Here is a 14,942-nt window from a genome sequence, read left to right as displayed (position 1 = left end):
AACACACCTGTTCACTTTATCTTACCCACCATAACCCCTAGCTGTCATATTTTTTTTACCTCTTTTTATTGTGCTTTTAAGTTTTCAATCCTTTTAATACCTTTTTATCGTACTGTAATTCCATGCCTCTTGTGAAGCGTCTTTGTGTATCTGAAAAGCGCTCTAGAAATAAAATGTATTATTATTATTATTATTATTAATTGCCGGAGAAAAAAAAACACATTTTACCACCGCTAGACACACTAAACATGCTGGAGTTAACTCTCGTAGCTAGTGGGAAACGTTCATAACAGTGTTTACTAACCTTTAATTTTGTATAAATGCGAAATCATATTGGAGGTATTGCCTCCTCAGCAGCCACCCTCTGCAAAAAATGTTCACGTATGTTGGCCCTCCTCCTCTAAGCTGCGGCCATCTAACTTTTCTAGACATAAAGTTTTGTCATACAAGTGATTTTGTTTTCTTCCATGTGGGAAAAAGTTCAGGAGTTTCACCTCCTCCAGCCATCGTGTAGCACAGCCGACTCACTGACACTGAGCAACAACCAGTGGGAGAGGTTTGATCCTTGCAGCTGCAAGTGAGGGATTTCTCCCTGCATTTTTGGGACATAAAAAATCATTAATACCACAGGGACGATATGACAGAAATTTTTGCGGTTTTGAAACCTTGACGTTTTCATACCATGGTAAACCTTGAAACCGGTAATCAGCACATTTCTAGTGACAACAAAAGTCCACAAACACCACTTTGATTACAAAAACACCATTTATTAACTAAACTTTTCAAATTAGTAGTTAAGACCTTTTAGTTTTCCTTCCACCTTTCATTTGCATGAAAAAGATATACAAAAACACTTTCTTAGCAACATCCCATATGAAACCAAACCCAACCCCCACATCCCTCCAAAAAAGGACATTTATTTACATTTATACAAACATTCAATGAGCAAAAATAGATTTACAAACAAAAAAAACAACTAATAACAACATAAGCACACAGTGATTTGATTTAAATGATGCACAGATATAAGCAACACTGATACTCATCATTTTTTTAATGGAGATGCAGTTTGATCCTTGTCCACCCAGTGTGAGCATAACAATCCATCTTGCATCAACTGTGAAGACTTGATTACCAAAATGGTGGGAGGCAGCCTGAAGAGGAAAGATTCATTCATCCTCAATATTTGTATTATTAATCTATTAATGAGTTTAATTTAGATGTCCATCCTTAATTAAAACAAAACAAAAAAAAAGGGTTGAGGTAAGGTCCTGTATATAAATAAAGAGTCTGTTAGGGTCTCGTATTTGGTTTGCTTTACTTCGTTTTAACTCTTTAATTTAGTAGAAGATCCGAGGAGGGGAACCTTTTCAAAAGCCCCAAAAGCTATCCATCTACCCATTTTCTATCGGGCTTGTGACTTTGGATGAGTGGGAAGGTGCACCCAACAAGCATTCAGACTCACCAACTAAGTTTTGGGAAGATGGGAGAGAGACATAAGTTTCCAGGGAAAATCCATTGCCATGAACCAAGATTTAAACCTAGAAGATCAAAATTTTGACGCAACAATGGTTATCAACAGAACAGTTTTTTTCCCCCTTTTTTAATTAGCACTTGTCGTCATGTTGATCGCAGAAAATCTGGACCATTTCCCAGGTGGGCGAGAGATGGGATGCACACCCCCAATTGGTCACAAGCCAATTTCAGGGCAACTGACGACAAATAGCATTCATACTCACATTCAGACCTTCAACTTAGGAACCTTTAATTAAACTTACATGCACGGTTCTGGAATTTGGAAGGAATAAACTTCTCCAGGAATGTCTGATTTCTCCTTGCAAATGTTCATATATATATATTTGTTCCATTAAATTTTTCATAAATCTAGTTTTTGGAGGACTTTATAGAAGGTGGAAAAAGGTCCCCAACCCTGCTATTAGATGGTGAAATGTTGAGTGCCTCAAGACATTTGATGGCAGGAATGGATCTGCTTGTACGTGTCTATGTGTGTAGGTGGACTTGCTGGAAGGACAGCAGAGGCCTTGATGAGACGGCGTGGGTGTCTGCGAGCTGGAGCTGAGATTCGGAGGCCAAAGAGGCAAAAGGCTCAGAGTTCAATACCCTCCGCCTCCGAAATTCTCCTTGGCTCGTATCTACTATTTCGTCTCCTCTGTCCTCTATTGACGTTTTGCAGCGATGCTCGTTGGCTTCAGTGGCTCCGTTTGTATAAGAATGCATGGTCCCACAGCCTGTCAAGTGATCCAGATAAAAACAGGCAACTTTCCAACCTTCTAGTATCATTTTCCTTGGTAAAGTTTAACAGTGTCCGCTCTTTCTTTCTTTTCCCACGTTGCAACAAAGAGGGAGTGTACACGATTACAAGCACAAGAACTGCCTGTTGTCTTCATTTAGTCCAATGCTTGCAATGAGCCTTTCATCACGTTAGTATATGACCTCATAGACAGTAGCCTTCTTGTCTCCGGAACCGGTGACGATGTACTTGTCGTCTGCAGATATGTCACAGCTGAGCACCGAAGAGGATTCTTTAGACTGCGGATGATAGAAAAAGACACAGTGTTCGAAAAACAAAAGCATAAAGCACAGAGGAGGAACGCTTGGATCTGTGCTTCCAAGAGAACGAGCCGGGTGGGATTCCCAATGGCACAGTGGGTGAAGCGCAAGATTGTGAGGGATATGTCACATGTAATGAGTTATTTCTAATCTGATATAATGTATTAGCTCAGTCACATCAAGTGTTAACACTGCATACCTGGAATATGCTGGCACCATAAGGAGTTCTCCATGCGTTTAGCAAGTTGTCCTTCCCGGTGCTCACGAACCATTTACCTGCACAACAATAAAGGCCACCTTGTTTATAACAGCATAAAAAGCCCCCCCCCCCCCCCCCCCCTTTTTTTTTTTTTTTTTTTTTTTTAAACAGAATTCATGTTACCTAAAATACAGAAAAACAATACTTTATTTTTCGGACTACAAGATGCACCTGAGTATAAGTCGCACCAGCCATAAAATGCCCAACAAAGAGGAAAAAACATATAAGTTGCATCGGAGTATAAGTCGCATTTTGGGGGGAAATTTACTAGATAAAATCCAATACATAGAACAGATATGTCATCTTGAAAGGCAATTAATATAAAATACAATAGAGAACAACATGCTGAATAAGTGTAAGTATGATACATAATACATGAACAACAAAATGCGAATATACTGTCCTCACCAGGACGCTACGGCTCGGCACCTGGCTATACAGCGAGCTAAACTCCCAAATGACGATGCTGACGTATAATTTGCTGAATCAATTTCATCCTCGATACCAAACAGGTTCGCATCAACGTAAATAAATGATAATTAGCTGGTATTACAGCAATGACACAAATGGTTAGCATGCGTTCGCTAGCATTAGCACATCGTTCAAACAACCACACAACTGGCTCTAAGTGTCCCATCTCGGGTGGAAAACACACAACAACAACAGAATAGATGATACACACAGGTGTTGCCTCTGTAGAGATATTTTACAAGCATAAACAATGAACGAAGGTTCGCAGCCAAGTTTCTCTCTCTCTCCCTCTCTCTCGCCCACTTGCTCAGAGACGCTGCATAGCTGTCTGTCTTCTTCTGACGTGTGAGCGCTCTTCTTCGCGTAAACAAGTGCGAGTGCGCCCCCACTTTGGCGTGAAAGCGCCACAAACTAAAAGCATGCATTTCAATATAAAAAGTCAATAATACAATTGAACACACATTGCCAATGGCAGAACGCGAACGTGGCCATAGCTATTAAGAGTTATTCAGATAACTATAGCATAAAGAAAATGCTAACAACTTTACCAAACCGTCAGTGTCACTAGCAAACACCAAAATAACATGTGAAATGATATCATAATGTGTTAATAATTTCACACATAAGTCGTTCCTGAGTATAAGTCGCACCCCCAGCCAAACTATGAAAAAAACAGCAACATATAGTCCGACAAAATACCGTATGTGTGCTTTTTATATAGGGCAGGTGAAATTGTCCCCTTTTACTCGGGTGTTGTACAAAATAAACCATGTGCCCTAAGTCATTTTTACCTTCTGGTTAAAAATTCAGAGGCCTTGCGAAAAACTTCAGTTAATTCACGACATAGGTAGAATATATTACTACTCTTATACCGTAATTCTTAGACTTTACGGCGCACCTGACGATAAGCCGCCACCCACCAAATTTGATACAAAAACGGCATTTGTTCATAGATAAGCCACTCTGGACTATAAACCGCAGCTGTCCTTACTTCATTATGAGATATTTACTCCAAAAGATATTAACAGGCAACACTTTATTTGACAGCGGCATCATAAGTCTGTCATACCACCAAATGAACCACCATGAAGCTTGGAATCAATTGGCTGCAAAGCTTCACTGCTTAAAGCTTCATTTGGCCATCACTGCTCCCTTGAGGGAGACAGTCAACCTCTGCTGCCGCCTGCTGTCAACACTGTTGTTATCCAACATGTCTCCTACCATGCATTGCAGCACGACAGATGTAAGTAACAATCAAAATTCATGTTCTGTGCTCATTATTTCTTCAGTTACTGTTCCAGTTGTTTCATCAATTGCTATTTATGGTATTTCGTAACACTTTTTCACAATAGCGCCGTAAGACTCATAAGACAATCATAATTATGACATGACACTGTCATGAGCATTAATAAATGCTTATGGCAGATATCATTTTGTGTCATCCGGCAAATTATCTCATTTTTGAATGGATGTAAAAGATCCGAGCTGGACATACAGTATATGGAGTTAGTGACACAATTTGCCAGATGACACTTCAATAATGCCCATGATAGTGTCATGTCATAATTATGACTGTCTTATGACACCGCTGCCAAATAAAGTGGTACCCATTTACCCCCCCAAAAAATCAAAAATAGAGGAAAAAAAGTGGCGGTTTATAATCCAAAAATTACGGAAATGAAAAAAATCCATGTTTGGATTACCCTGGAAAAATGCCATTAACCCGAGTCAGGAGAGTTAGTTATGTAAAAAAGCAAAAGCAAGCACCACAGGCACTTTTGAGAACTTGCCAAATTGTTGTTTGTTCCCAATTTTTAAAAGAGTCAACTATGAATCCACTTGTGCCTGATTCGACTTCACCACAGCCTCCGGTCCGGGTTCATGAAACTTGCTCCACGGTTGCTACAAAAATCTCACCACCCTCATCTATTTGCATCCTTTCGTAAAAATCCATACGTTGAGATCCCTAAATCTACCGACAACGCAATAGTTTAACATTTTGTTGCCTATGCTAAATGGCAGACTTTCTAAAATCGTCTCCCTTATTTGACGTCATCGCCAAAAATTACAAAGAGTACCCGATCGTCCCATTTGTATTTTTAATTTGTCGCCGACGGCCCGTGAGACTGAAAAAAATGCCCATTAATATTTTTTTAAAACTATGCCACTGTATTATTTCAAAACAGGTTTGGGTTATAGAATATTTTTGGCATATTTTTCATATCTGGATATGAAATATGATGTGAAATTTCCCCTATAAGCAAGCAAGAGCTGCTGACTTACCACAATATGCAAACTGCAGGGAGAGCACACAGCTCTCGTGAAGATGCAGCTGGTATTTGTCTGGTTTGGTCACATGAAGGACCTCCACATTGCTGCTCTCCATTCCAACAGCCAGCCACTCCCCAGTCGGACAGTAGCCGAGAGAGAATATCTGAAAAGACACGGTAGAGTTCTCATCAATGGCGAGTATGTGAATGATCGTGACGGCTAAGCGGGGAAGAGTTCTTGAATGTTTTTCGAGTTCATGTGGCTATCTCGAACCTAGCGCACCTGCGACGTGAAGTCGTGCTGCTGCAATTGGCGTCCCTCTCGCAGATCCCACGACCGGACAGTGTTATCCAGTCCTCCGGTCCACAGTTTGGAGCCATCATTGGAAATGTCAATACAGCTGGCTCCGTCTGTGTGGCCCTGGAACTGCCTGCGGAGTGGGTATACACAAACAAAATGACACTGTTTATAATAGGAGTGGGAAATTCTTGGTACCTAACAATACGATACCAATTGCGATACAAAGCTCACGATAACGATGATCTGACGATATGGCGATACAACGATTATCGATACATTGGTCAGGAAATCATTCTAGGATATTCTACAAACAACAAATAAACAGAAAAACAAGTTTTTGCTGTGAATTGGAATGAGTTTATCGCTTGTAGACGTCGAATCCATTTGAACTGGGAGGGTGGCAGCGAATGAACATTAGTTCAACATTAGTTCATTCGCTGCCATCCCTCCCACTTCAAACGGATTGAATGTCTATGACCGGTAGTAGCAGCCAATGCCAGGCAATGAGGTAATTTTGGACCATTTAAGGTCATTTACCTGCTGATTTTCAGTTACTTCCTGTTGATGTTGAGGTATTTCATGGGTCTCTCCCTGTTTATTTAGAGTTACAGAACAGGAAATGACCTGGGAATCATCCAAATGAATAGGCAGTGACTCAAACTCAACAGAAAATGACCTGTAAATGCCCTAAAGTGAACAGCAAGTGACCTGTAAATGCCCTGAAAATTGGACAGAATGACTGTGAATGCTCTGGTTTCGAATGAACGAACATTCCCAGTCTATATGGATTGGGCGTCGAGTACCGTCAATGCGGCCTTAGAGTTAATTGAGACACTATTATGGTGGAAGGTTTTGGTAGCAACTTGCTGGTTCATTTTTGTTTTGTTTTGTTTTTTTTAGACATTGACACCTTTTCAAAACAATATCTCGATTCTTGGCAGGAGCATATCGATACCCTTTTGGGATAACACGTATCACGATATATCACCATTTCGATATTTTGTCACTCCCCAAGTTTATAACCAACAAATACGAGAACCCCAAGTCCAATGAAGCTAGGACGTTGTGTTAAATTTTAATAAATACAGAATACATTGATTTGCAAATCATGTTTAACTTATACTGGGAAGAAAATGTACTGTATTTGTATGATACAGCTGCGAATAAGTATTTGGACACCTGTCTATCAGCTAAAATTCTGACCCTAAAAGACCCGTTAGTCCGCCTATTAAAAGTCCACCTGCACTCCATGTATTATCCTGAATCAGATGCACTTGTTTGAGGTCTATAGCAGCATAAATACACCTGTCCACCCCATACAATCAGTAAGACTCAAACTCAAGCTGTCCAAAGACACCAGAGACTAAATTGTTTACCTCCACAAGGCTGGAAAGGGCTATGGAGCAATTGCCAAGCAGATTGGTGAAAAAAGGTCCACTGTGGCAATCATTAGAAGATAGAAGAAGCTAAACATGACGTTCAATCTCAATCGGACTGGAGCCCCATATAAGATATCACCTCGTGCGGCCTCAATGATCCTAAGAAAGGTGAGGAATCAGCCAAAACTACACAACAGGAGTTGGTCAATGACCTGAAAAGTGCTGGAACCACCGTTTCCAATGTTACTGTTGGTAATACACTAGGCGTCATGGTTTGAAATCATGTTTGGCACGGAAGGTTCCCCTGCTTCAACCAGCACATGTCAAGGGCCTTAAGTTTGCCTATGACCATTTGGATGATGCAGAGGAGTCATGGAAGCAAGTTTTGTGGTCAGATGAGAGTAAAATAGAACTTTTGGGTCATAATTCCACTAACCGTGTTTGGAGGAAGAACAATACCGTAATTTCCCGAATATAAGGCGCACCCGTGTATAACGCACACCCCAAATTTACTTGTAAAATCTGGGGGAAATTATTGTACCCGTTTATAATGTACACCCTAATTTTAGCACCAATAAATAGAAGAATACAAGAAAACGGAGCTCGTGTACAGATACAGAAATGTCATTTTACTGACTGGTGAAACACAGCACAAGCATAGCATATTGGTAGTTCAAAACATTACCATAAACTGACAATATTTGCAGTAATAATATGATTTGACAACTTCTCCAACTTACCAGAATCTAGGAAAAAACAAAACAGATGTAACTTTTCTTTTAAAGGCTGCAGTATAACTTGCTCGTTTCATCATGATGAATAAATGTTTCTTCCATGGATTGATACGGTAAAATGAAAGTGAGAACGTAAGTCGGAAATCCGAGAGAGCTCATCGCTGTCGACACAACAGTAACAATAGGAACTATTGTTATTTGGGTTTGAGTTTCCAGAGGGACAGATATAGTTGATGGACACACACAGAAAGTCTGTGTTGTCACGTTTGTTATGGTCCGAGTTGCGGAGCTGCAATAAACCTTGACTCAAATGAGTTCAAGAAACTAAATTCTGTACTTTATGAAGAGTGAAAAAGGCAGAATTTAACACAGACGAAATCATTCGGCCGATCAAAGTGAAGTATTACCGAAACAAAATGGTGAGGTCACGTACCGTAATGGTCGGCAACGGATCGCCGCATACGTTTCTTCAACACAATGTGGCCGTGTCAATAAATACATTTTTTTTAAAATCGTTTTTTATTTATATATATATATATATATATATATATATATATTACTGTCTCCATCCATGTACCCGTTTATAATGCGCACCATGATTTTACAAGTTGATTTTGGGGGAAAAAACTGCGCGTTATATTCGGGAAATTACGGTAATAATAGAAAGAAAGAAAAAACATCCCTACTGTAAAGCATAAGGGTGATAGCATAATGCTTTGGGGTGTTTTTCTGCCCATGGGACAGAATGAGTGAACTGTATTAAAGAGGGGATGATTGGGGCCTTGTATTATGGGATTTTGGGAAACAACCTCCTTCCTTCAGTCAGAGCATGTGACAAGGAGTGGCTTCGTCAGAAGCATAACAAGGTTCTAGCATGGCCTAGCCGGTCTACAGACCTAAACTCAATAGAAAACCTTTGGAGAGAGCTCAAACTCCTTGTTCCTCAGCGACAGCCTAGAAACCTGACTGATGGGTTGGCCAAGATCCCTCCTGCAGTGTGTGCAAACCTGGTGAAAAACTACAGGAAACGTTTGACCTCTGTAATTGCAAACAAAGGCTACTGTACCAAATATTAACTTTTCGTTTTCTCAGGTGTTCAAATACTTATTTGCAGCTGTATCACACTAAGTTAAAAAAAATCATGCACTGTGATTTCTGGATTCTTGCTCTTAGATTCTCTCTCTTTCAGACTCCTCCATGATTTCTAAGTGGGAGAACTTGCAAAATAGCAGGGTGTTCAAATACTTATTTTCTTCACTGTATTTTATTGACTGAACTACAAAGATATTTAATGTTCAAACTGATAAATTTTATGGCTGCAGCACATTCCAGAAAAAGATGGGACAGCGTACCGCTGTGTTACATCACCTTTTTCTTTTAACAACATTCAATTAACATTTGGGAACTGAGAACACTAATTGTTGAAGCTTCATAGGTATAATTCTTTCCAATTCTTGCTTTAGGTGCAGCTGTTCAACAGTTCAGGGTCCCCATTGCTGTACTTTACGGTTCATAATGTGCCACAAATTTTCAATGGGAAACAGTTCTGGACTGCAGGCAGGGCAGTCTAGTACCCGCACTATTTTACCATGGAATCGCCCTGTTGTAACGTTGAAATGTTGAAATAAACTGAGGCGAACTTTAAAAATATGTTGCTTGGATGGTAGCATGTTTCTCCTACACATTTATGTACTTTTCAGCATTAAAGGTGCCTTCACCAATGTGTAAGTTACTCATGCCATTGGCATGAACACAAACCCATACTATCACAGGTGCTGGTTTTTGAACGCTGTGTCCATAACAGTCCGGATGGTTCTTTTTCCCTTTGGTTTAGGGAACAGGACGTTCATAATTTCCAAAAACAATTTGTAATATCGATTTGTTGGACCACAGAACACTTTTCCACTTTGCGTCAGCCCATCTTAGATAAGCTCTGGCCCAGAGAAGCTGGCAGTATTTCTGGGTGTTGTTAATAAATGGCTTTGAGGTGAACCTCGCCCCATCATTGCTTGCGATTGGGCAATCATGGCACATAGTGGTTCCCAAATAGCCTGTTCATCAGTGGGTTTGTACCAATAACGTGTTTGATGAACATTTCTCAACTTTCTCCAACCTTTTAGACAAATACCCCAGCTTTTTTTGGAATGAGGATGTCCCAATTCGATCACGTTATTGGAAATCAGGCCGATCTCACCATTTTTCAGAGGATCAGAATCGGGTGAAAAGGATTGGGTTTTTAATTTGAAAAATATTTTCATGTTTTTCTGCTTCATGCTCGAACAGTTTCTCACTCTTCCTCCATGACGTTGGCCCACCATCAGACGCAAATTTATAGAAAAAATATTTCATTTGTTTGTGGTAGGTTTGTGCTAGTTTGTGGAAAAAAAATGTTTGTACTGCTATTGTTTTATAGATATTGAGATCTTAATGTCAAGCGATGACGTCAATCGCAGCACCTCCGTCGCGGCTGACGAAGTATACCAACTCTCTCGACGACTAGCGCAAACGTAGCACAAACGAATGGCACCCATTCGGTTTCATTTTGCAGTAAATGGGGGGCGCGAGTCACGTCATCACTCGAAATTCGTTGTCTAGAGGCGGTTCTCAGCAGCGTGCGCGTCAAAAGTGTGAGTGAATTTCAGTGGACTTACTCATATGAATTATATGATTATTATGGAGAGTGATGAAAAGTATGGCGTTAAAAGTGATGCAATGAAAAATGTGGGTTTGCCTACATTTTGTGCTGGTGCACCTTAAAAAAAAATGAGGAATGGAGGCATGAGAGCTGAAAAAGCCAATTTCTCAGCAATTTGTTTTAAGCACTTATCTACAGTATATCAACATCTTTCATAAATTCATATACAGAAACAAATCATGTTGCATACGTGGATGTGTCTGTATGTGGTCTTACCTGACCAGAGTTTGGTTGTGCAAGTCCCACACAGCGATGTTGCCATCACTGCAGCATGAGAAGCACACCTTTGAATCCGGGCTGATGGCCAGAGCATAGCATGCCGGCGCTGATGACGTCAGCTCGGCCTTGATCCTAGGAGTGGGTGTGGCCAAATCCCAGATGGACAGTGTGCTCGCCTCACCACCCACGATCAGCGTGCGACCATCAGGGAGGAGGCGGCAGGAGCGGATGTAGTTGTCTCGGTTCTGTGCGGCAGATGAATAAAAAGTGTTTAGTTCAATTGATTTGATGCAATTTGACATAATTTTCTGACTGTAAGGCGCACCTGACTAGAACCCACCACTCACCAATTTTGACACGAAAACGGCATTTGTTCATAGATAAGCCACACCTGTCCTCATTGTATTATGGGATATCTACACCAAAAGATATTAACCGGTAACATTTTATTTGCCAGTGGAGTCGTAAGACCGTCATAAGACCGTCATAATTATGACATGACACTGTCATGAGCATTAATGAATGATTTTGACAGATGTCATTTAGTCATCTAGCACATTAACACACTTTTGAATGGATGTAAAAGATCCGAGCTGGCCATAAGTGGAGTTAGTGACAAAATTTGCCGGATGACGCTTGATGACATCTGTCATAAGCAATGTTCCCTCTAATTCTACATTTCTCTGAGCAGACACAAAAGCTCCCTGAGCACACTGCGGACCACGGTGAGCAACACCAGATGTGTACAGGGTGGCCACACACTAGTACCACGCCTGTTCAAAACCTTGGATCAGAGCAAGTTACGTGGCTTATTTAAAGAATGAAATTACAGCAGCATTTTTCATTTGTTTACTTTTAATTTAATTGATTTGGCCCACTTAACCCTTATTGCCGAATGTATCACATTTGATTCACCTAAAATTTCATGATTTTGAGACTAATTCAGAATTTTGACATTTAAAAAAAAAAAAGAAAAAAAGATGGAAGTCAACACATGCATCTGTAGGTTCCATGAGGGAAAAAAAACAGGATTTAGCAAGGGTTATAGATATTAGAGCGCTTATTACACATATTAATTTTGACTTTTCTTTTTAAAAACTTGAAAAAAAGGTTTCATTAGGACCTTATTTTTCAATTTTTGGGATTCTCTGATAATTGCTTCATGTTGCAGGTATTTAAGGGTTAAAATGAAAAAGACCATGTCGTTGTTCATGTTCATGTTATATTTGACAGTCCTGCGTTAAACATAGAAAGAGTCCTGCTTTGGCCTGGGTAAGATCCAGTTGTGGCATGGGAAATTTAATGAATAAAACATAATGAACAACCACAATGTCAGTACAGTATATCAAACTCAAACATTAGAACTGTTCAGACAATAAGGACACTCAAGATTCCTATTCTCCGTGTCTGAGCGGCTACACTGCAAAAACACACCTCCTTAAAACCAGTTGAATTCAGTGTAAATAGATAATTATAGATAACGGATAATAAACAATACTGTAGCGCTTGCAAAGACTGGTAGATTAATGTTGCTTCAGTAAATCAGCACAGGAGTCAAGCTCACTTTTCTCCGCCAATGGGAGCGTCGCCTTGCCGTATCAAATGCACCAATAGGAGTGTCGCATTGCCATATCGAGCGCACCAATAGGAGCGTCGCGTTGCCGTATGGAACGCACCAAAAGCAGTGTCGCGCTGCGCCGCTGACACATCACTGTGGTGCTGACAGACAGTAGTCCTATTGACAATACAATAAGTTTCTGTTTAAATTTTTTCCGTCCGCGGCATAGATTTTCTTGTGCGCAGAATATGTGCAAGCAGTGCGCAATCGGGCAGCTTAGAGGAAACATCGGTCATAAGCATTCCTTAATGGTCATTACAGTGTCATGTCATAATTATGACTGTCTTATGATTCCACTGTCAAAAAAAGTGTTACCTATTAATCCAAATAAATCAACAAATAAGCCTCAATGGATTAAAAGGCGCAGGATTCAAAATTAGGGGGAAAAAGTAACAGCTTGTAGTCCAAAAATTACGGTAATTGTCTCTCTTTTAAAGGGTATTATAATGCTAAGGGGCTGTGAGATATCAATAGAACCATTATGATGCAAGATGACAAATATTAATAAAGTAAAAAAAATTAATCACATTCATGAGCAATTATCGAAAATAGATAGAAAATTAAGAACATTTCCGAAAGTATTCCGGAAACAGCTGAATGGGGCGGAGACGTCACAATAAGGAAACATAAGGTCGAGGCAGGTGCCATCGTTGTTTATCGACGACAGAGTTGCTTTCGTTTTTTATCAAAAAATCGCTAAAATGGTTCAAACCTGTCATGCTATGTGGTGTACAAATAGCCATTTGTCGCAATGTAGTACCCATGAGTTCCCAAACGCGAGAAAAAGAGCTGGACTACGCAGACAATGAGTAAAGTTTGTCTGTGCTAAGAGGGCTAATTTTGCAGACCCAGCCTCCGGCACCGTTTTGTGTGGTGCGCATTTTACACCTGAAAGCTATTCGAACTTTGGACAAATGAAATCAGGTTTTGCTAAGAATTTGCTGCTGAAAGCCGATGCGGTGCCCACCATACACGCGCAGCCACCTAAATGTCCCGAGATATCAAGAAAGAGGACGATGACTAGCTCTGATGAGACCACTCCACCAACCCAGTCAAAGCAAAGGAGGGAAATGGCCAGAGTGATCCAGACATATCACGCATTGGATATAGGACTGGAAACATGTATAAATTATGGCTCGTAAAATATATAGAACAAATCCTCTAATCCCATTCATATTTGTGTCTGTTGGCAGAGCGAAAACCTATGATAGCACAATAAATGATAATTTTTCTATACATTATTTTGCGGTCACGGTGTATCAGTTTCACAAAAAGAAATGCAAAACAAACCATTCGGCGTTTCCCACACGATCTGTTGCCGGTGTATCATCAGTGTGATTGCCCCCCTCAATGATCCTTTCATTAGGCTGCAATGGCTTTCGTTTTGGCTCAAATTGATAACCCAAAACACCAAAGAAAGGTTCATAACTATCCTCGTCACCATTATAAGAACGTTCGTTACGTCGGATTCGTCGCTGCAATTAGAAACAAAATTGTCCGCCATCATCGCCGCCATTCAGTACTAAGCACTGAGCCGGTTGTTTCCTTGCTGTGACGTCACGCACACAATATGCTAGATTTCCGGGATCTCGGGCGCCGGTCGTTTTAGCTTGACAATTGATCCAAATTTCTATCATTTTCTTGGTGTTGCGATGTGTGTAATTACACGAAGTGGCATGATATGAATCCAAAAGGCATGTGTTTATGGATAAATGATGGAATATTAGCATTTCCCCAGGTTTTGTAATACCCTTTAATTGAGCATGGTAATGTTTGCGCAGCCTAGTTGGAGCTCTACTTCCCACGCCAGACATAATAACCTTCTTAAGATAAATAAATTGAGAGCAACTCAATAATAGCGCTACTGAAGCAGCTTTAGCAGGACACATAAAAAACAAGAGGGCCGATGATCATTCATTCAAGCTGCTCTTACTCCGCTACTATTGGCTGCTACTACTACTACGAGTCGTCAATGCTCAACAGTCGCATTGCCTATGCTGAGGTGCTCCGTGACCCAACGTATAGGTCACATAGACATCATGGGAGTATACGTTGGCCTTTACTCACCAAACAGTCGAGCTGCGACACAGGACTCTTGTTGCCAGGGTGACTGATGTCCCACACCTTGACGCAGCCCTTTCCACCCGTGTAGACGTGCCGCGTTGGGTTACTGATGGTAACGGCGCAGACTACCTCGCCATGGTTAAGCGTGTTGATCTGACGGGCATGGCGAGGGATACCTGGGCCTACCAGGGCGTCTGGAGGAAATGGCACCGGCTGCATTTGTCCATCTGCTGCAACATGGAAGGAATAGGCACTAGGGAGGAAGACGCAAGAAAAAGACGTTGAATGTTAATTATTTCTTAACAATAGGGATGTGATAACTACGTAATCACACTTATCAAACAAACAAGTTCCTGCAAAG

At 40.7% G+C, this 14,942-nt stretch overlaps 1 protein-coding gene across 1 annotated transcript in view; it reads right to left on the bottom strand.

The window, feature by feature from the left end:
* Positions 1 to 294: 294 nt before the first annotated feature.
* Positions 295 to 14,942, bottom strand: part of LOC130912977 (transducin-like enhancer protein 1) — a 74,745-nt gene continuing 60,097 nt past the window's right edge. The window contains exons 16-21 of the mRNA XM_057831190.1: positions 14,585 to 14,834; positions 10,897 to 11,144; positions 5,855 to 6,002; positions 5,585 to 5,735; positions 2,771 to 2,847; positions 295 to 2,550 (exon numbers count right to left, since the gene is read on the bottom strand). Of these exons, the coding sequence (XP_057687173.1) occupies positions 2,443 to 2,550; positions 2,771 to 2,847; positions 5,585 to 5,735; positions 5,855 to 6,002; positions 10,897 to 11,144; positions 14,585 to 14,834 (982 nt within the window). The 3' untranslated portion in view covers positions 295 to 2,442. The remainder of the gene's footprint in view (positions 2,551 to 2,770; positions 2,848 to 5,584; positions 5,736 to 5,854; positions 6,003 to 10,896; positions 11,145 to 14,584; positions 14,835 to 14,942) is intronic.

This window comes from Corythoichthys intestinalis, chromosome 3 (assembly GCF_030265065.1).
Source record: "Corythoichthys intestinalis isolate RoL2023-P3 chromosome 3, ASM3026506v1, whole genome shotgun sequence".
NCBI classification, from domain to species: Eukaryota; Metazoa; Chordata; class Actinopteri; order Syngnathiformes; family Syngnathidae; genus Corythoichthys; species Corythoichthys intestinalis.
Note: the sequence above shows the minus strand (reverse complement) of the source record. Positions and strands in the feature narration are given on the sequence as shown.